This window comes from Salmo salar, unplaced genomic scaffold (genome assembly GCF_965601325.2).
Source record: "Salmo salar unplaced genomic scaffold, fSalSal1 ptg000838l, whole genome shotgun sequence".
Lineage (NCBI taxonomy): Eukaryota > Metazoa > Chordata > Actinopteri > Salmoniformes > Salmonidae > Salmo > Salmo salar.
In genome coordinates, this window is record NW_027675516.1 from 297,387 (window position 1) to 320,701 (window position 23,315).

General features: G+C 40.2%; 1 protein-coding gene across 1 annotated transcript; it reads left to right on the forward strand.

Annotated features, from left to right (window-relative positions):
- The first annotated feature begins 302 nt into the window (after positions 1-302).
- LOC145877305 (uncharacterized) lies at positions 303-6,312 on the forward strand. The gene is made up of 2 exons (XM_082972616.1): positions 303-852; positions 3,883-6,312. Exons 1-2 carry the CDS (start codon positions 495-497, stop codon positions 4,683-4,685), a joined length of 1,161 nt encoding a protein of 386 aa, XP_082828742.1. The 5' UTR covers positions 303-494; the 3' UTR covers positions 4,686-6,312.
- The last annotated feature ends 17,003 nt before the right edge of the window (positions 6,313-23,315 follow it).

The window sequence follows — 23,315 nt, forward strand, 5'->3', positions numbered from 1 at the left end:
GTAAATACAGTGGAGTAGATGTAGAGTTTGTTTTAAATTCTCATAAAAAACGGAATTAATCAAACAGCACTTGTTGCTTTTTGTACGTGTTGATATAATATTAATATTTAATGGAGAGAAAAAAACGTTTCCCTAAACTGCTTTATAATATTATAATTCAATGAAGAATAAAAATAGTTTTCCCTCCTCAACTGCGTTTCCTCCCTCCAGACAGCAGATGGCGATATGTGTCTTTCAGGCGATGTTTCTAGTGTGACGTATAATCTAGTGGACGGAACGCTTCTTCAACAACTGCAGCCACCTCGGTAGCTCGCTAGCTGACAAAGTCGGAACATTCAAGTTCTTTAGACACTTTCCTGGTTTAATTGTAACTGTGATTTAGACATACTTATGTGTAAACAACTAGCTACCCCATTTAATTTAATATTTACGTTGTAAGTCAACTATCTGGCTGGTTAAGTTAGCACTAGCCTAGCTAGCTAACATCCCCGACCATGCGCTCACTAAGCTACTCTCCTCCTGCTAAAGAGGAGGTCTGCTGGACGGAGAAAGAAGCTCTGGGGCTGAACATTGTCGTGAAAGAGGAGAAGGAAGAGGAGGATGTCACAGTAAAACAAGAAGTAGAGGGTGAGGCTGTTACCGTGAAAGAAGAAGAGAAAGACGTTACAGAGAAAGAAGAGGAAGACGCGTTCAGAGTGAAAGAGGAGGAGGATGTTACAGTAAAAGAAGAGGAGGAAGTGAAAGAAAATGAAGACGTTTTTGGAATGAAGGATGAAGAGGGGGAGATTACTGTCACATTAGAGGAGGACGAAGAAGAGAAGACTGGAGATCTGATTAACATTAGTAAATACAGTGAGTACTATCTAATAAAACAGGGACATTGATCTGGTTAACACCAGTAAATACAGTGAGTACTATCTAATAAAACAGGGACATTGATCTGATTAACACCAGTAAATACAGTGAGTACTATCTAATAAAACAGGGACATTGATCTGATTAACACCAGTAAATACAGTGAGTACTATCTAATAAAACAGGGACATTGATCTGATTTAACACCAGTAAATACAGTGAGTACTATCTAATAAAACAGGGACATTGATCTGATTAACACCAGTAAATACAGTGAGTACCATCTTATAAAACAGGGACATTGATCTGATTAACACCAGTAAATACAGTGAGTACTATCTAATAAAACAGGGGCATTGATCTAATTAACACCAGTAAATACAGTGAGTACTATCTAATAAAACAGGGGCATTGATCTGGTTAACACCAGTAAATACAGTGAGTACTATCTAATAAAACAGGGACATTGATCTGGTTAACACCAGTAAATACAGTGAGTACTATCTAATAAAACAGGGACATTGATCTGATTAACACCAGTAAATACAGTGAGTACTATCTAATAAAACAGGGACATTGATCTGATTAACACCAGTAAATACAGTGAGTACTATCTAATAAAACAGGGACATTGATCTGATTTAACACCAGTAAATACAGTGAGTACTATCTAATAAAACAGGGACATTGATCTGGTTAACACCAGTAAATACAGTGAGTAATATCTGATAAAAGAGGGACACAATCTCTGCAGTTGTTGAACTAATGTGTGATTTTAAAAAGGGCATTCTACACTTGAATATGTTGTTGTACTGTATGAATTGTTCATGACGTCCTTTCCTGTTGAAAAGTGATATAAATACAGTAAAGTATAAACACACTAATGGGAAACAAATAAATGTTTTGGGCAAAATAGTGATTTTTTAGACAACTGCAAACTAGAAGGAGTGAGTGATGTCATAGTAAGGCCTCCAAGGAGTTGGCTTGATGGGAAGTCGTGATGTCATCCAATAGGAGGCTGATCTTCATGTGAATATTCATTATTCTTTTTAAAATCCTTCCTGTTCTGTCAAGTTGGTTGTTGATCATTGCTAGAAAGCCATTTTCAAGTCTTGCCATTGACTTTCAAGATGATTTAAGTCCAAACTGTAACTAGGCCACTCAGGAACATTCAATGTCATCTTGGTAAGCTCCTCCAGTGTAGATTTGGCCTTGTGGTTTGGGTTATTGTCCTGTTAGGACAGTTTTTTGTATTCAGATCTCTGAAATGCTCTCTACCTACGTAACATTTAGTGTCTCCTTATGTTACGCTGGCAAAACAGTTTTTATGGGCACAGAAATACTAAATAATTTCAGAGTTTGCTAAATCCAATGGTTCTAACCGAGAGTCACCTTAACTTTATTTACAACACCCAAATAGATACTGTCATTAACGTCGTTCTTCAATAATTACACATAATACTTAATACTGTAGCTGTTTAGTTACAGTCACATGTTCAACTATCATCAGCTGATCCAGGAAATCATTTTCTGAATGACAGTCACATGACAAACATCACGACATGCAACAACAACCAAAGTGCTTCTTCATTCATTACTCTGGTAAAGACAGTTATGCCGTGCTCCACGTTGGATCCAACATCCCAAACAAATCGATGTTTATAATGTGTTACTGTCTGGCTGATTTACAGTAGGGTCTCATTACTCTGTTTGTGCACAGAGATACTTAGCTCATAATGTGTAGAGAACTGTTCCTTGATGGATAGGCTATTGTACAACACACAGAGCTATTTTCCTTTATTCAGGACATTTAGAATGACAACACATTACAGAGTAGCCTAGTGGGATTATTCACAAAATTATCTGGTGATCAGGTTATGAAATGTCATGACAAAGACATGTTAGTTTCCATGTTTCACCTGAAATATAAAATTATATATAGTCTTAGGTGAAGTAGGTCTATGTTGTTGTTAGGTGAAGTTATGGGTCCTACAGTAGGTCTATGTTGTTAGGTGAAGTTATGGGTCTTACAGTTGGTCTATGTTATTGTTAGGTGAAGTTATGGGCCAATTTGTTAAACACTTAGTGTACAAACCCTCATTGTCAGGCTGATGTTAAAGCTAGCCAAAGAGCATTTTACTGGTTGAAGTGTTTTTTAAGTATAAATCAGTTGATATGCGACAATAACACAAACATATTAAGTAGGTGATTCAAGCGAGTCTTACAATTATAATCCATATTTAATGTGAAATGCACTCATAAGCAACCTGTAAATGGAGGCTATATTTGCTGTCAGCCTATGAGAACTCCCCTGAGTTTTCCCCCACGGTGGTGAATTAGTGAATAGACACAGAGCTTAATGTGAGTTTCCTTGAGTAGCACTCCTGATCTTGTGCTGTAATATTCAGAATACATTGTGAAAACTAAAATCTTTGCTCACTATTTTTTGCTCCAGGCAGATATACTACATCCATAACTAGTGGTTTCCTCATTACCAGATACACTATATCCATAACTAGTGGTTTCCTCATTACCAGATATACTACATCCATAACTAGTGGTTTCCTCATTAGCAGATATACTACATCCATAACTAGTGGTTTCCTCATTACCAGATATACTACATCCATAACTAGTGGTTTCCTCATTACCAGATATACTACATCCATAACTAGTGATTTCCTCATTAGCAGGGAAGTGTTTCTGCAATCATTTTTGTGTGCGCATTGACCTCGTGTCGCAATTTTAGCAAACACAGAAAGGGGCCAATATTGGAGACCAAAAGTCATCTGGCACACTGCTTAGGGTTTCAACAACTTTAAAAACTTTTCTAGTTTCTACTAATGTGAAAACAAGACAAAATATGATTGTTGCTAAGTTGACTGTCTTAATTGTCAAATATTTTAACAGACGTCAATTGTTGTACAACTTCATGGGTACGCTCTGGGCATCACCTTTTACCTCAAATAAACAGTGGATTTCTGCTGTTGTGGACCTTTAACCATCTGCCTGACTTTGTTCTCACAGGAGAGAGACGGGACTATAGGGATCCTGGGGATCCTCAACAACATCATGATGCTGACGAGGCAGAGAAGAGTCTCTCCAGATCAGAACTCCTCAAGAAACACCAGCGAGTTCACACAGGAGAGAAATCTCACTGCTGCTCTGACTGTGGGAAAATATTCAACTCTTCACTAGGCCTTAAAATACATCAAAGAATTCACACTGGGGAGAAACCTTATGGCTGTGATCAATGTGGGAAGAGTTTTATTCGGCTACAAACTCTGAAATCACACCAGAGGATACACACTGGAGAGAAACCTTTTGGCTGTGATCAATGTGGGAAGGGTTTTACTCAGCTAAACAGCCTGATAGTACACCAGCGGACACACACAGGAGAGAAACCTTATGGCTGTAATCAATGTGGGAAAAGTTTTACGACATCTAGCTATCTAACTATACACAAGAGAACACACACAGGAGAGAAACCATATAGCTGTAATCAATGTGGGAAGAGTTTTACTCAGCTAAACAGCCTGATAGTACACCAGCGGACACACACAGGAGATAAACCTTATGTCTGTGATCAATGTGTAAAGAGTTTTAGTACGTTTGGCTGTCTGACGGCACACCAGAGGGCACACACAGGAGAGAAACCTTATAGCTGTGATCAGTGTGGGAAGAGTTTTACTACATCTAGCTGTCTAACTAAACACCAGAGAACACACACAGGACAGAAACCTTATAGCTGTGATCAGTGTGGGAAGAGATACTCTGATAAAAGATCTCTGATCAAACATCAGAAACTACATGAAGGAGTTGTTTCATGATATCAGTGAAATAATGTCACAATGTAGAATGTTTTAACATTGTAGTAGGAGTATTTTAATAACGTCAGAATGTAGAACCCTAAACGTTTGTTGTTCAATTGATTTTAGCCTCAGGGGGAAAAATCCAGGCTCTGAAATGGAAGAGTTACTATTTATGTGATTTAACAAAAAGTGACTAACAAAAAAAGAGTTCTGTTACACTTACCACGTTGGTGACCCACTGGAATCACAATGCAACACTTCAAAATGTAGCTAGCTGTTTTCTACAAATTGTACTCTAACCAGTGATGTACACATTATTCCCATATTCCATGTGGTTTTTGAGCTGTTAGTTTTAACAGGACGTGCAACCTCATCTCCCTCCTCTCGCACAATTGATTTCAACATGATATCGATGAGTGATGACAAATAAGTGTTGTGTTCCTTTGTTCAGCGACCCTTAAATGTAAATGCATCACTGTTGCCCTGCTTTTAGAATATCAGGGTTCATTCTCAGATGTGCCAACCCAAATGTACTAGAACATGACATTGGGGACTGGGCCCCGATCCAACAACATGCCTATCTAGTGAACACTGAAAAGAGAGAGAAGCTCTGCAATGAGGTGGAAAGTTACTACGGATATTGCAGGAGTTTCCTCTTGAAATCAGACATGTCTGTGGTGAGGACAACTTGGTTGCTGATTGTCTCAAGGGTGGGCAGTTAAAAAGTTTAGTGTTTTGTGTTTAGCCAGTCCGTTGCCATGGATCACAATTTATTTTGACTGCACGTTTTTCCGTATTGGAGATGAGTTTTGTTTGGGCTCGTTCCAAGGGGACGAGAGTTCTAGAAGCTAGTGGGATTTAGGAAGACGAGTGTTCTAGAAGCTAGTGGGATTTAGGAAGACGAGTGTTCTAGAAGCTAGTGAGTTTTAGGAAGACGAGTGTTCTAGAAGCTAGTGAGTTTTAGGATTCTATAGAAAGAAAAAGGAGAAAAAAATAATACGATTGTATATTATTACTTAGAAATACGTGTTTTTAATTGTTGACATCCAGTGGACACCATGTTTATATTGTAGAAGGGAAGCATTTTTGTTGATTTTAATATGAAATGTAAGTTGTTTTCTGTTGGTGGTGAGCAAACTTGTCCATCAAAAATATAGGATATATTTGTTGTCTTAAGGGGGAAGGTGTTACAGGCTTTGGTTTTTCCATTTATGTTTTGAGGTTGGACTTTAGCTCGTTACCACGTCTAGCTCGTTAGCACATCTAGCTCGTTAGCACGTCTAGCCCGTTAGCACATCTAGCTCGTTAGCCCGTCTAGCTCGTTAGCACGTCTAGCTCGTTAGCACGTAGGACGCACTGATTGGTGTCACCTCAGTTAGTCAATGTGTTACACCTGTGCTGGCTTGTCCATCTCGTTATGGTTGAATATAACATCCATTGTTAATATTGTAATCAATTAATTTTCCTTAGAATGCTCATTAGTCTTTCAGTTGTTATTCTTCATTTTTTTTATCCTCTTATGTTTGTGGTAAATATTGCTGTTTATTTTCATTGTTTTTTTGTTTTCTTTTCCCTGTGAAGCCATTGTGTTTCATCCATGTCTGAAATATGCTGTATAAATAAAGCTTGATTTGAACATATAAAACTAATGAACCCAATGACTGACAATCAACAGACTTTTGCAAAACTAATGAAGAAATATGTGCAAAAGCAACACGTATCTTGGTCCATCTTAGTATGAAAAACAGTATAAATTCAGTATATCTTCCACTATGTCAAAATAGTGCTGGTATGTAAGTTTAAGTATCACTTTTCAACCAACCCAGTTCATTTGTTGAAGATGAAACAATTTGAAATCAACAATATGTTAAAGGATTCAACTACTGGAAACTGAAACAAACAAATGGATCAAACAGATCAATCCTACTGGACATTGGGTTTGATTCAGACCCTGCCAGCATGGCCAGAGATGTAACTTATAACCACAGAAACAACACAGACCTTTCATGCCTAAAAACACCTAAGTATTAGATTTACTGCCATGGTCTAGTATGTCACCGCCTCAGACACCATTCACAATGCTGGCTGAGGTACTCGTAAAACATGACATATTATTTCCTAACCATTCACAATGCTGGCTGAGCTACGAGTAAAACATGACATATTATTTCCTAACCATTCACAATGCTGGCTGAGGTACTAGTAAAACATGACATATTATTTCCTAATTGTCAAAAAATCCCCACTCCTTAATCAACTGGTCTCTCTCTGTTTAACCAGAATAACATGAGTTGTGTCCTTCAAACTGTTAGACTGTTAGTCCATAATCAACTAGTCTCTCACTGAGACAGCTTTGATGGCCCAATAAATGTTTCTGCCAGCCAATGTGATAATTCCTGTACAGTACATGTGTAGAAGGATATTTCCAGTGCAGTACATGTGTAAAGGGTGTAGAGGGATAATCCCAGTGCAGTACATGTGTAAAGGGTGTAGAGGGATCGTTCCAGTACACCGGTTATTGACTGGAGACTTAAAAAGCTGAAAACAGGTCCCTAGTGGAATGACAACAACATGGCTGCTTGTTAAAGAAGAGATGGAGAGAGAGACAGAGATAACCATATACATTGCACATGGACCGTAAGAAATCCTGAATGTATTGAAATGTCTGGGCTCGCAGGGGATGTGTTAATTCATAACCCATCATTTATACCTGTTAGTTCATAACCCATCATTTATACCTGTTAATTCATAACCCATCATTTATAACCCATCATTTATACCTGTTAATTCATAACCCATAATTTATACCTGTTAATTCATAACCCATCATTTATACCTGTTAGTTCATATCCCATCATTTATACCTGTTAGTTCATAACCCATCATTTATACCTGTTAGTTCATAACCCATCATTTATACCTGTTAGTTCATAACCCATCATTTATACCTGTTAGTTCATAACCCATCATTTATACCTGTTAGTTCATAACCCATCATTTATACCTGTTAATTCATAACCCATCATTTATACCTGTTAATTCATAACCCATCATTTATGCCTGTTAATTCATAACCCATCATTTATGCCTGTTAATTCATAACCCATCATTTATGCCTGTTAATTCATAACCCATCATTTATACCTGTTAATTCATAACCCATCATTTATACCTGTTAATTCATAACCCATCATTTATACCTGTTAGTTCATAACCCATCATTTATACCTGTTAGTTCATAACCCATCATTTATACCTGTTAGTTCATAACCCATCATTTATACCTGTTAATTCATAACCCATCATTTATACCTGTTAATTCATAACCCATCATTTATACCTGTTAGTTCATAACCCATCATTTATACCTGTTAATTCATATCCCATCATTTATACCTGTTAGTTCATAACCCATCATTTATACCTGTTAGTTCATAACCCATCATTTATACCTGTTAGTTCATAACCCATCATTTATACCTGTTAGTTCATAACCCATCATTTATACCTGTTAGTTCATAACCCATCATTTATACCTGTTAGTTCATAACCCATCATTTATACCTGTTAATTCATAACCCATCATTTATACCTGTTAGTTCATAACCCATCATTTATACCTGTTAATTCATAACCCATCATTTATACCTGTTAATTCATAACCCATCATTTATACCTGTTAGTTCATAACCCATCATTTATACCTGTTAGTTCAGGGGCGGTTCAGGCAGGCTGGCATGCTCCCCGACCTTACTTGGCAGGAACTAATGAAGATCCATTATAAACCCCAGGAAGAGTAGCTGCTGCCTTGGCAGGAACTAATGGGGATCCATTACAAATACTTGTATCAATATATTTCTGTCTCTTTTCTCTCGGATTCGAAAAAGCTAATTAGCATCAAAGTAGACGACATGCAAGACTACAAATCCCTGCAAGCTCCTGCATGTCATCTCTAGCCAACACCTTTCACAGAACAGGTCACTGAATTGTCCATTGAAATACATTTTGACAATTTAATCATTGCTACATTAAGGCCTGTTTGCTGGAGTGCTGCAGAGATGGTTGTCCTTCTGGAAGGTTCTCCCATCTCCACAGAGGAACTCTGGAGTGAACATCGGGTTCTTGGTCACCTCCTTGACCAAGGCCCTTCTCCCCAGATTGCTCAGTTTGGCCAGGCAGCCAGCTCTAGGAAGAATCTTGGTGGTTCCAAACTTCTTCCATATAAGAATGATGGAGGCCACTGTGTTCTTGGGGACCTTCAATGCTGAAGACATTTTTTGGTACCCTTTCCCAGATCTGTGCCTCGACACAATCCTGTCTCAGAGCAATATGGACAATTCCTTTGACCTCATGGCTCGGTTTTTGTTCTGACATGCACTGTAAACTGTGGGATCTTATATAGACAGTTGTGTGCCTTTCCTAATCATGTCTAATCAATTGAATTTACCACAAGTGGACTCCAATCAAGTTGTAGAAACATTTCAAGGAAGATCAATTGAATCAGGATGCATCTGAGCTCAATTTCGAGTCTCATAGCAAAGTCTCATAGCAAAGGGTCTGAATACTTATGTAAATACATTTGGAAAAATGTTTTTAAAAAATGATTTTGTTTTCTCATTATGGGTTATTGTGATGTCATTATGGGGTATTGATTATTCAATTATAAAATTATTCAACTTTAGAATAAGGCTGTAATGTAACTAAATGTTTAAAAAGTGAAGGGGTCTGAATACTTAATGAATGCAGTTTTGTACACAGTCATGTGATACGTGGTATAGAAGAGTCCAATCATAGGAGAGTACATGGGAGGCACTATACTGTGTGTCTGCAGGTGTCTATCTGGTCAAAACCACTGATACAGGAGCCCCTCCACCCTCTGGTGGGATGGATCATATCTACAGAGAAACCTAGATTCAAATACTTAGATTTGTGTGTATTGGGTCTATGTTGTGAAATTCTTAGATATTACTTGTTAGATATTACTGCACCGTCTGAGATAGAAACACAAGCATTTCACTACACCCACAATAACATCTGCTAAACACGTGTATGTGACCAATAAAATGTGATTTTGATTTGAAATAAACGTCCTATTTATCAAAGATGCTTTTGGCTGGGGTCAAAATGACTCCAAAGGATTGGAATTTGTTAAAAGTCCATATTGATACAGAAACACTAAACCATGATTTAGATTTATTAAGAACAAGTTGATTGACAAAGTCATAAAAATTTGGAAGAATTGAATAAAATACATTTTGGCTATGATAAAAGATATGCCTCTGGGGTAAAAATGATCCATGTCAGAAGTATGGTTCAATGCAAATATGTAGTGGGTGTAAAGTTTGTTTTAAATTCTCACTCATTAAAAACGAATCAATTAACACATGCTTCTCTTTGAACGACTTAATATAATAATCAACTTTTCTGAAATAAATGAAAAATAAACGTTTGGTTCCTCAACTGCATTGCCCAGTCCAGTCAGCAGATGGCGATGTGCGTCTTTTAGGTTCAGGCGATGCTGCCAGTGTGACGTATAATCTAGTGGACGGGACGCTCCTTCAACAACAACAGCTAGTCAGACACCTCGGTAGCTTTCTAGCAAACATAGCTACAACATTCACGCTCTTTACACTGGTTTGGTGTATATTAGTCGCTGTGTATTAAACACACTTCTGTCGTATGTACTTGTTGGTCCGTTTAATTATACATTTACGTTCTTTGTCAGCTAGCTGGTTTGCTAAGTTAGCTTAGAACTAGGCTAGTCGCTAATGCCAGCTAGCTAACATACTGACCATGAGTTCACGAAGCTACTCTCCTCCTACAGTAAAACAAGAAGTAGAGGATGAGGCTGTTACCGTGAAAGAAGAAGAGAAAGACGTTTCAGTGAAAGAAGAGGAAGACACGTTCAGAGTGAAAGAGGAGGAGGATGTTACAGTAAAAGAAGAGGAGGAAGAGAAAGAGGAGGATGCAGTTTATGGAGTGAAAGAGGAGGAGGGGGAAATGACTGTTACATTGGAGGAAGAAGAGGAGGTTGGAGATCTGTTTAACACCAGTAAGTACCGTCTCTGCAGTCGTTGAACCAATATGCAGTAAAAGGGTTCTACACTTTAATGTTGTTCTGTAGGAATGGCTGAAGCTACACTGTAACGTGTAGAACATCAAGAGTGGACCATCAACAAAACGTTAACAATTGATCAAATGCATCCAATGACAATGCCTGAAATACTGTAGTCCTCAATATCTCCTATTAGATTAGCCCAAGATGTTCTCTTAAAGGGGCAATCAGCAGTTGTTACATCCATTTAGGGACTTATACATTAATGATATGTACCCATCTGTTTCTTGAAGAAATCCCTTATAAATGCCTCATGAGCTTAGTTCAACTGTTGTACCCCATCAGAACCCAAAATATAAGCTTTTTTTTACTCCAATGTTTGTCAGTAAATATAAACAAACACTGTATATCCTCAAAACATGGTTAAAACTAGAATGTTGATATCATGGATGGTTACATTTCTCCAGCCCCATCCCTCAGCTTTTTACTGAAACGGGCAGGGAGGACGCTTTGTTATTGTTTCTACTGCTGATTGCTGCCCCCGTTACTCCTCAAGGTCCAAGGACTGTATGTTATTTTCAGAGGTAGACTGGCTCTGTTCAGGTAAAATAGTCAAATAATCCATCTAAATGTGAATTGATTCTCAATTAAGATACATTTCTAGAAGCATAAATTGATGTACTTTCATATCAATTCAGAATAATTTCACACAATATTTAAATATCACAAAAAAATAATTTCACATAATACTTTCCGGACTAGTCTCTCAGTCCCTGCTGCTGAAAAACATCCCCACAGCATGATGCTGCCACCACCATGCTTCACCGTAGGGATGGTGCCAGGTTTCCTCCAGATGTGACTCTTGGCAGTCAGGCCAATGAGTTCAATCTTGGTTTCATCAAGTCAGAGAATCTTGTTTCTCATGGTCTTAGAGTCTTAAGGTGCCTTTTGTCAAACTCCAAGAGGGCTGTCATATGCTTTATACTGAGGAGTGGCTTCTGTCTGGCCACTCTACCATAAAGGTCTGATTGGTGGAGTGCTGCAGAGATGGTTGTCCTTCTGGAAGGTTCTCCCATCTCCACAGAGGAACTCTGGAGCTCTGTCAGAGTGACCATCAGGTTTTTGGTCATTTCCCTGACCAAGGCCCTTCTCCCCCAATCGCTCAGTTTGGCCGGGTGACCAGCTCTAGGAAGAGTATTCCATTTATGAATGATGGAGGCCACTGTGTTCTTGGGGACCTTCAATACTGCAGAATTATTTTTGGTACCCATCCCCAGATCTGTGCCTCGACACAATCCTGTCTCGGAGCTCTACAGACAATTCCTTCGACCTCATGGCTTGGTTTTTGCTCTGACGTGCACTGTCAACTGTGGGACCTTATATAGACAGGTGTGTGCCTTTCCAAATCATATCCAATCAATTGAATTTACCACAGGTGGACTCCGAACAAGTTGTAGATACATCTCAAGGATGATTAATGGAAACAAGATGCACCTGAAAGCAATTTTGAGTCTCATAGCAAAGGGTCTGAATACTTAAGTAAATAAGGTATTTCTGTTTTTTACCTGTTTTAACTTTGTCATTATGTCATTATGGGCTATTGATGACACCCCTCAGATACAAGAGCCTAACCATCAGAAAAAAACCTCTTCCTTAGCCTACTCCTCCCGCTGCTGCTTGCCTTCGTAAATTCTGATGTTATGCTCCTATAGTTTCTGGTGATGGTGATGCGTGGTGCAGACCTCACTACCCTCTGGAGAGCCTTTTTCGGTTATGGGCAGAGCAGCTGCCATACCAGGCGTTTGATACAGCCCGACAGGATGCTCTCGATTGTGCATCTGTAAAAGTTTGTGAGTGTTTTTGGTGACAAGCCGACCATTACACTGGATAATCACAGCTAGCTAGCTGCTACCGAGTGGCCCAGCCTCGAAGCTAGCGTTGAGCCAGGCCCATCTCCCGGCCTGCTCAGTGGACCCTATGATCACTCAGCTACACAGCTGATGCCTCCCAGACTCTTCACTAAGACGACTAGAAGCCACTACATCACCGGATTCCTGCCGTAAGCTCTGGACCTTTGCACCGGAGTGGCTATAGTGGCTAATTCCCTTGTCCCGAAGCTAGCACCAGTTAGCCTTGAGCCAGGTGCATCTCCCGGCTAGCAAACAAAATTACTCCAGCTACAATAGCTATTTTGCCACTTGGCCTGTACCCTTTGTCAACACGGAGCTCCACCGATCCATCACGACTGGTCTGCCGACGTAATTCCGTCCGATGTGCCCTCAACCGGCCTTTGCAGGACGTCGGTGACGCCCTTGTCCCGAAGTTAGCACCAGTTAGCCTCGAGCCAGGCGCATCTCCCGGCTAGCATAGTAACGACTACTTACCGGCTTCCCTGTTTCGTATATTCCCGTTCACTGGACCCTATGATCACTTGGCTACATAGCTGATGCCTGCTGGACTGTTCATTAATCACGGTACTCCATTTTGTTTGTTTTGTTTATCTGTCGGCCCCAGCCTCGAATTCAGGCCCTGTGTGTATTTAACTGACCCTCTCTGCCCATTCATCACCATTTTACCTGTTGTTGTTGTCTTAGCTGATTAACTGTTGTCTTACCCGTTGTTGTCTTAGCTAGCTCTCCCAATCAACACCTGTGATTGCTTTATGCCTCGCTTTATGTCTCTCTAATGTCAATATGCCTTGTATACTGTTGTTTAGGGTAGTTATCCTTGTTTTATTTTACTGCAGAGCCCCTAGTCCTACTCAACATGGCTCAGAGAGCTCTTTTGTCCCAACTCCCACACATGCGGTGACCTCACCTAGCATAACTAGTGCCTACAGAGATGCAACCTCTCTTATCACTCAACACCTAGGTTTACCTCCACTGTACCCGCACCCTACCATACCCCTGTCTGTACATTATGCCTTGAATCTATCCTACCACGCCCAGAAATCTGCTCCTTTTATTCTCTGTTCCCAACGCACTATTCGACCAATTCTGATAGCCTTTAGCCGTACCCTCATCCTACTCCTCTGTTCCTTGGGTGATGTAGAGGTTAACCCAGGCCCTGTGTGATGTCCTGGCCGTGTCTGAATCCTGGCTTAGGAAGGCAACCAACAATTCTGAAATTTCCATCCCCAACCACAACATTTTCAGTCAAGATAGAACTGTCAAAAGAGAGGAGTTGCAATCTACTGCAGAGATGGCCTGCAAAGTTCTGTCATACTTCCCAGGTCCATGCCCAAACAGTTCGAGCTTCTAATTTTAAAAATGAATCTCTCCAGAAATAAGTCTCACTGTTGCCGCCTGTTATAGACCCCCCTCAGCTCCCAGGTGTGCCCTGGACACCATATGTGAATTGATTGCCCCCTATCCATCTTCAGAGTTGGTTCTATTAGGTGACCTAAACTGGGATATGCTTAACACCCCGGCCGTCCTAAAATCCAAGCTAGATGCCCTCAATCTCACACAAATTATCAAGGAACCCATCAGGTACAACCCTAAATCCATAAACATGGGCACCCTCATAGATATTATCCTGACCAACTTGCCCTCCAAATACACCTCTGCTGATTTCAATCAGGATCTCAGCGATCGTTGACTGCATCCGTTATGGGTCCACGGTCAAACGACCAACCCTCATCACTGTCAAACGCTCCCTAAAACACTTCTGTAAGCAGGCCTTTCTAATCGACCTGGCCCGGGTATCCTGGAAGGATTTTGACCTCATCCCATCAGTAGAGGATGCCTGATTTTTCTTTCATTATAATTTCCTCACCACCTTAAATAAGCAAGCCCCTTTCAAAAAATGTAGAACTAAGAACAGATATAGCCCTTGGTTCACTCCAGGTCTGACTGCCCCCGACCAGCACAAAAACATTGAATAGTCTCTGCGATATGCAACTTTTCAGAGAAGTCAGGAATTTTCAAGCTAGCATATAATGTCACAAAAACCCAGAAGACAGCTAAATGCAGCACTAACCTTTGATGATCTTCATCAGATGACAATCCTAGGACATTGTTATCCTGTTAGGGCTAGGGGGCAGTATTGACACGGCTGGATAAAAAACATTATTTTAAGAATTATAGATACAGAACTCCTTTATGCACTCGCTATGTCCGATTTTAAAATAGCTTTTCAGTGAAAGCACATTTTGCAATATTCTGAGTAGATAGCCCGGCCATCACAGGCTAGCTATTTTGACACCCACCAAGTGTGGTACTCACCAAACTCAGATTTACTATTAGAAAAGTTTGATTACCTTTGCTGTCTTCGTCAGAATGCACTCCCAGGACTTCTACTTCAATAACAAATGTTGGTTTGGTTCCAAATAATCCATAGTTATATCCAAATAGTGGCGTTTTGTTCGTGCGTTCAAGACACTATCCGAAGGGTAAAGAAGGGTGACGCGCCCGACGCGTTTCGTGACAAAAAAAATCAAAATATTCCATTACCGTACTTCGAAGCATGTCAACCGCTGTTTAAAATCAATTTTTATGCTATTTTTCTCGTAAAAAAAGCGATAATATTCCGACCGGGAGTCGTTGTTTTCGTTCAAAGAGAGAGAAAGTAAACATGGTGTCGGCTCGTGCACGTGCCTCCAGTCTCATTGTTCTCTGATCGACCACTTACAAAATGCGCTAATGTTTTTCAGCAATGGCCTGCAAAGCCACCATTCAGCTTTCTGGCGCCTTCTGAGAGCGTTAGAAAATGTCACGTCATGCCAGAGATCCCCTGTTTTGGTTAGAGATGATCAAGAAGGCCATGAAATGGTCAGAGAGGGCGCTTCCTGTTTGGAATCTTCTCAGGTTTTGGCCTGCCAAATGAGTTCTGTAATACTCACAGACACCATTCAAACAGTTTTAGAAACTTTAGGGTGTTTTCTATCCAAATCAAACAATTATAGGCATATTTAGTTTCTGGGCAGGAGTAGTAACCAGATTAAATCGGGTACGTTTTTTATCCGGCCGTGCAAATACTGCCCCCTATCCCCAACAGGTTAATCCATTTGCACACACTGTATATAGATTTTTCTGTTGTGTTATTGACTGTACGTTTGTTTATCCCACTTGTAACTCTGTGTTGTTTGTGTCGCACTGCTTTGCTTTATCTTGGCCAGGTCGCAGTTGTAAATGAGAACTTGTTAAATAAAGGACTTGTTCTCAACTAGCCTACCTGGTTAAATAAATCAATAAAATCTTAACTTTATTGACAACACCCAAATGGATACTGTCATTAACGCGGTTCTTCAATAATTACACATAATTCTTAATGCTTTAGCAAACATTATATTAAACAGGACATTCAAATATCCTTAAAATTATAATCCAAAGTAGTGTGAAATGAACTCATCATCAACCTGGAAATGGAGGTTACTCCCCTGAATTTCCCCCATTCACATTCAGAATACATTGTGAAAAACTAAAATCTTTGCTCACCATTTTTGCTCCAGGCAGATATAGTACATCCATAACTATCGGTTTCCTCATTAGCAGGGAGGAGTTTCTGCAATCAAATTGCCCTCGTCCCGCAATTTTAGCAAACACAGAAAGGGGACTATATTGGAGACCAAAAGTCGTCTGGCACACTGCTTAGAGTTTCAACAACATGAATAACGTATTTCTAGCCTACAATCATCTATGTTACTGCTAATGTGAAAACAAGACAAAATATGACTATTCTTGCTCATTTTAAGGCAAATATCAAATAATTTTAATATTCATGACAGAAGTCAATTGTTGTCCAACATCATGGCTCCACTGTTGGCATCACCTTTTACAGTGGATTACCGCTGTTGTGGGCCTTTAACCATCTGTCTGACTTTGTTGTTCACGCAGGAGAGATACTTCACTATCTTGGATCCTCTGGGGAGCCTCAACAACATCATGATGCTGAAGAGGCAGAGAAGAGTCTCTCCACATTAGAACACCTCAAGAAACACCTGCAGACATCCACAGGGAAGAAACCTCACTGCTGCTCTGACTGTGGGAAGAGATTCACCTCCCCATCAGGCATTAAAATTCATCAGAGAATCCACACAGGAGAGAAACCTTATAGCTGTGATCAATGTGGGAAGTGTTTTGGTCAATCTGGCCATCTGGTATCACACCAGAGAACACACACAGGAGAGAAATCTTATAGCTGTGATCAATGTGGGAAGAGTTTTAGTCAATCTGGCTCTCTGACTCTACACCAGAGAATACACACAGGAGAGAAACCTTATAGGTGTGATCAATGTGGGAAGTGTTTTGGTCAATCTGGCCATCTGGTATCACACCAGAGAATACACACAGGAGAGAAATCTTATAGCTGTGATCAATGTGGGAAGAGTTTTAGTCAATCTGGCTCTCTGACTCTACACCAGAGAATACACACAGGAGAGAAACCTTATAGGTGTGATCAATGTGGGAAGAGTTTTGGTCGATCTGGCCATCTGGTATCACACACAGGAGAGAAATCTTATAGCTGTGATCATTGTGGGAAGAGATACTTATATAAAAGTTATCTGATCAAACATCAGAAAAGACATGAAAGAGTTGTTTCATGATATCAATGAAATAATGTCACAATGTAGAATGTTTAAACATTGTAGTAGGAGTATTTTAATGTCACAATGTAGAACCCTAAACGTTTGTCCCCTGTTCTATTGATTTCAACATGATATGGATATTAGCCTCAGGGGGAAAATCCAGGCTCTGAAATGGAAGAGTTACTATTTATGAGATTTAACAAAAAAGAGTTGTGTTACACTTACCACGTTGGTGACGCACTTGAATCAAAATGTATCTGGCTGTTTTCTACAAATTGTCCTCTAACCAGGGATGTACACATTATTCCCAGATTCCGTGTGATTTTTGAGCTGTTAGTTTTAACAGGACGTGCAACCTCATCTCCCTCCTCTCGGCACAATTGATTTCAACATGATATCGATGAGTTATGACAAATAAGTTTTGCGTTCCTTTGTTTAGTGACCCCTACATTTAAATGCATCACTCCAAAATGTAGCTGACTGTCTTCTGCAGGTTGTCCTCTAATCAGTGAGGTAAAAGATATCTCCATTTCCATGTGTGTTTTGTTTTGTTGTGTTAGTTTCAAGAGCAGGTTCAACCTGATTTCCCCCCAAATGGATATAAGATTTGTGTTTTGCGTTTAGCTAGTGCGTTGCTATGGATCTTTATTTATTTTGACTGCACGTTTTTCCGTATTGGAGATGAGTTTTGTTTGGGCTCGTTCCAAGGAGACGAGAGTTCTAGAAGCTAGTGGGATTTAGAAAGAGGAGAGTTCTAGAAGCTAGTGAGTTTTAGGAAGACGAGAGTTCTAGAAGCTAGTGAGTTTTAGGAAGACGAGAGTTCTAGAAGCTAGTGAGTTTTAGGAAGACGAGAGTTCTAGAATCTAGTGAGTTTTAGGAAGACGAGTGTTCTAGAAGCTAGTGGGATTTAGGATTCTATAGAAAGAAAAAGGAGAAACAAATAATCCTATTTTATATTATTATTTAGAAATACGTGTTTTTTCTTGTTTTTAATTGTTGACAGCCAGTAGACACCATGTTTATATTGGTGAAGGTGAATCATTGTAGTTGATTATAATGTGAAATGGAAGTTGTTTTCTGTTGGTGGTGAGCAAACTTGTCCATCAAAAATATAGGATATATTTGTTGTCTTAAGGTGTTACAGGCTTTGGTTTTTACATTTATGTTTTGAGGTTGGACTCTAGCTCGTTAGCCCGTCTAGCTCGTTAGCTCGTTAGCCCGTCTAGCTCGTTAGCACGTCTAGCTGGTTAGCCCGTCTAGCTCGTTAGCACGTAGGACGCACTGATTGGTGTCACCTCGTTAGTCAGTATGTGTTACACCTGTGCTGGCTTGTCCATCTCGTTAGTGGGAAGGTGTTTCACCTGAGCTGGTCCAGGTTCTATTTAAGAGTGTCTGGCCCAGTGCTCCAGTTGTCTTGATACATGTGGAGAGTCAACACCTTTAGTTGCTCCACCTTTTTGGTTTACTTCCTGTCTTTAAGTTTGGTGTGGGATTTTCTTTTGTTTTCCTCTTCTTGGGCAGATTTAGTGGGTCTCATGGTGGGTGTCTTTTAGGTCCCAGTTGTTGTTACTAGTCAACTTCCAGTGGACACCCCCATAGTGTCTTTCAGAGCCCCTCCTAAAACCCCACCTGTTTAGTTGTGGTTGTTGTCAGTGACTCTTTGTTAGTTCCTCTTCTATTTCAGGGACATTTCTGGTTTTCTTGATGGGGAACGTAACAACAAACAAGCTTATATTTTGGGATGTTGCATCCGTTTCTTTAATATTTTAATCAATGGATTTTCCTTCCAATGCTCATTAGTCTTTCAGTTGTTATTATTGTTTTTTATCCTCATATTTGTGTACTAAATATTTCTGATTATTTTCATAGTTTTTTCCTGTGAAGCCATTGTGTTGCATCCATGTCTGACATGTGCTGTATAAATAAAGCTTGATTTGATTTGAACATATTGCAAAACTAATGAACCCTATGACCGACCAATCAACAGACTCTTGGTCCACCTTAGTATGAAAAACAGTATCAATCCCACTTTTCCAGCCTGCTGAAGGCGTGGTGGAGTGGTAAACACCACCCCCGGCTCTACCAGGGGCTTGAGGTGGTCTCCCACAGCTCTGCTTATGTCATGTTCTGTGGCCTTGCTGTTCCATTTATTGACTGCCCCTGCAACACAGAAACACATTTAGTCATATTATATAAAACACTCAAAGTAATGGATATGGAGCATCTATGGCCTCAGTTACACCTGGCACCTAAATGTGACTTCTGATCACTCCAAGCTGCATTAGGTTCAGATCTACCAGGATGGGCCTTTGACGCAGTCAGGCCACTGAATATGCATCAGCAATGTAAAGAGATGGGGTGAATGAGTGGGGAAAAATACATTTTCCACAAATTATCTTCATAAATCAAATCAAATGTTATAGGTCACATACAGGTGTTCAGCAGATGTTATTGTAGTGAAATGCTAGACAAGACAAGTAGGCACGCAATGGATTATGGTCATTGTAGTTAATTACGTTTTATGCGCTAAACTATGTAGAATATTGGCCTGTTGGAAACTACAACTCCCTACTACATCACACAGTTCAGGCTGGATCTGATGCATCTCTACAGAAACTACAACGTCACACAGTTCAGTCTGGATTGGATTTATCTCTAGAGAAACTACAACTCCCTACTACATCACACAGTTCAGTCTGGATCTGATTTATCTCTAGAGAAACTACAACTCCCTACTACATCACACAGTTCAGGCTGGATCTGATATATCTCTAGAGAAACTACAACTCCCTACTACATCACACAGTTCAGTCTGGATCTGATTTATCTCTAGAGAAACTACAACTCCCTACTACATCACACAGTTCAGTCTGGATCTGATTTATCTCTAGAGAAACTACAACTCCCTACTACATCACACAGTTCAGTCTGGATCTGATGCATCTCTAGAGAAACTACAACTCCCTACTACGTCACACAGTTCAGTCTGGATCGGATTTATCTCTAGAGAAACTACAACTCCCTACTACATCACACAGTTCAGGCTGGGTCTGATTTATCTCTAGAGAAACTACAACTCCCTACTCCATCACACAGTTCAGTCTGGATCTGATGCATCTCTAGAGAAACTACAACTCCCTACTACATTACACAGTTCAGTCTGGGTCTGATTTATCTCTAGAGAAACTACAACTCCCTACTCCATCACACAGTTCAGTCTGGATCTGATGCATCTCTAGAGAAACTACAACTCCCTACTACGTCACACAGTTCAGTCTGGGTCTGATTTATCTCTAGAGAAACTACAACTCCCTACTACATCACACAGTTCAGGCTGGATCTGATTTATCTCTAGAGAAACTACAACATCACACAGTTCAGTCTGGGTCTGATTTATCTCTAGAGAAACTACAACTCCCTACAGCATCACACAGTTCAGGCTGGGTCTGATTTATCTCTAGAGAAACTACAACTCCCTACTACATCACACAGTTCAGTCTGGCTCTGATTTATTTCTAGAGAAACTACAACTCCCTACAGCATCACACAGTTCAGTCTGGATCTGATTTATCTCTAGAGAAACTACAACTCCCTACTACATCACACAGTTCAGTCTGGATCTGATTTATCTCTAGAGAAACTACAACTCCCTACTCCATCACACAGTTCAGTCTGGGTCTGATTTATCTCTAGAGAAACTACAACTCCCTACTACATTACACAGTTCAGGCTGGGTCTGATTTATCTCAAGAGCAATGTTGTGAGGGAAAAATCTATGTTAACCTCTTTAAGTTGATATGACTTCGAATGTGTTGAAGGATCTCTTTAAGGTTGAGAAGTTTATGTGTATGTTTGTGTGGGTGTGCAACCACACACCCTCTCGACAGACAGGCCAAAGGCGCTTGGCAGAATTCAGGGAACCGTTGATCTACTTCAGAGGAACTGTGTCTAGAGTGATTTCCTGTTGTTTTGACACCTCACTGGAAAACTAGAATAACTAGCTGTTGCTACAGAACGAGACGACCAATTCACAGTTAGTCTGTGTCTCGTTCTCCACACACGTACACATACCAAGATCACGTGTTTTCTATATGCACAAGATAGTTTGACTATATAAGGCTTCTGAACTCCTTGTGTCATCGAGCTCTCGGCCTTCCACCTCAGAGTGTAGGGCTGACCAGCTACTTTATTGCAATTCTTATCAAATAAAGGTTGATTGTTTGAAGAAATGACAAAGTCTCTCCTGATTGGTTAGAATTTTCACCAGAATGTGCAGTAACAATGATAGACCAGACTCATAGTACAGAATGAATGACTGCCCAGTTCAACATCAGTTCACCGTCTCACCTCATACTGTATTGGAGCAGCAGCAGCTGACTGCCCAGTTCAACATCAGTTCACCGTCTCACCTCATGCTGTATTGGAGCAGCAGCAGCTGACTGCCCAGTTCAACATCAGTTCACTGTCTCACCTCATACTGTATTTGAGCAGCAGCAGCTGACTGCCCAGTTCATCATCAGTTCACCGTCTCACCTCATACTATATTGGAGCAGCAGCAGCTGACTGCCCAGTTCAACATCAGTTCACCGTCTCACCTCATATTGTATTGGAGCAGCAGCAGCTGACTGCCCAGTTCAACATCAGTTCACCATCTCACCTCATACTGTATTGGAGCAGCAGCAGCTGACTGCCCAGTTCAACATCAGTTCACCGTCTCACCTCATACTGTATTGGAACAGCAGCAGCTGACTGCCCAGTTCAACATCAGTTCACCCTCTCACCTCATACTGTATTGGAGCAGCAGCAGCTGACGGCCCAGTTGAACGTCAGTTCACCATCTCACCTCAAACTGTATTGGAGCAGCAGCAGCTGACTGCCCAGTTCAACATCAGTTCACCGTCTCACCTCATACTGTATTGAAGCAGCAGCAGCTGACTGCCCAGTTCAACATCAGTTCACCATCTCACCTCAAACTGTATTGGAGCAGCAGCAGCTGACTTGACAGTTGATACTAATCATCATGTTTGAATCTGAGAGTAAATAGAGCCGACTACACTCTAAAAATGAAGGGTTCAACTGGAGTTGTTCTCAGATCCCCTAAGAACCGTAGGGTTCTTGGTCAATGAAAAACAGCCCCAAAAGGTTCTTCAAAGAACTTGTTAGAAGGTGGGTTCATCGAGGAACCTCCGTTGTTGCTGGACTTCTTCCGGGAACTTCGCAATTACAACTGAAAACGATGGTGACAAGTTTGGATGCGACAACAGTTAAAAAGGTTAAGTTGGGTTGATGTTTGGCTCTGAATATGTCTCGAAATAATGTATTATAATAATATAACATACTAATAATGAATAACGAAGACAATGATAGTTTTCTGTGAATATCTTCCATAACGTTACTATAGTTAATTAACGTTAATATTAGAAAGCCGGGTTTGACCGTCGGCGTTGTATGAGCTACAGTACAGTACCGTTAGCTAGCTAGCTAACGTTATGTCCTAACTAGGCACAACTAGGTTTGGATTATTTCCTCAACTATATTCTTTCCCATATATTGTATATCGTTTCCATAAAGCCAACATCGCTTTACACTCATTAACGTAAGTTTCCAATCTAGAGCAGTTCTCACTTTTGTGATAATGAACTAGCTAACGTTAGCTTTGTTAACTAACTAACTAACTAACTAACTTAGGACGGTGACCTGTCCAGACGAGATGTTACAACGAACTGAATCGTCAATGGAGGTCTTCCTCTTTATATAGCCTGCTACAGCATGCAATACTATTAACTCACAAAGGGGCATAACGTTATATGGACAATACTATCCCATTTTGGAAACGTTACATGTACAATACTATCCCATTTTGAAACGTTACATGAACAATACTATCCCATTTTGGAAACGTTACATGTAAAATACTATCCCATTTTGGAAACGTTACATGTACAATACTATCCCATTTTGGAAACGTTACATGTAAAATACTATCCCATTTTGGAAACGTTACATGTACAATACTATCCCATTTTGGAAATGTTACATGTGCAATACTATCCCATTTTGGAAA

Bases quoted from the DNA above. Each gene is read 5' to 3' on its own strand.
- LOC145877305 (XM_082972616.1), top strand. From the start codon at position 495: ATGCGCTCACTAAGCTACTCTCCTCCTGCTAAAGAGGAGGTCTGCTGG. The intron at 853-3,882 runs GTGAGTACTATC...TTGTTCTCACAG, and splicing joins GATTAACATTAGTAAATACA to GAGAGAGACGGGACTATAGG.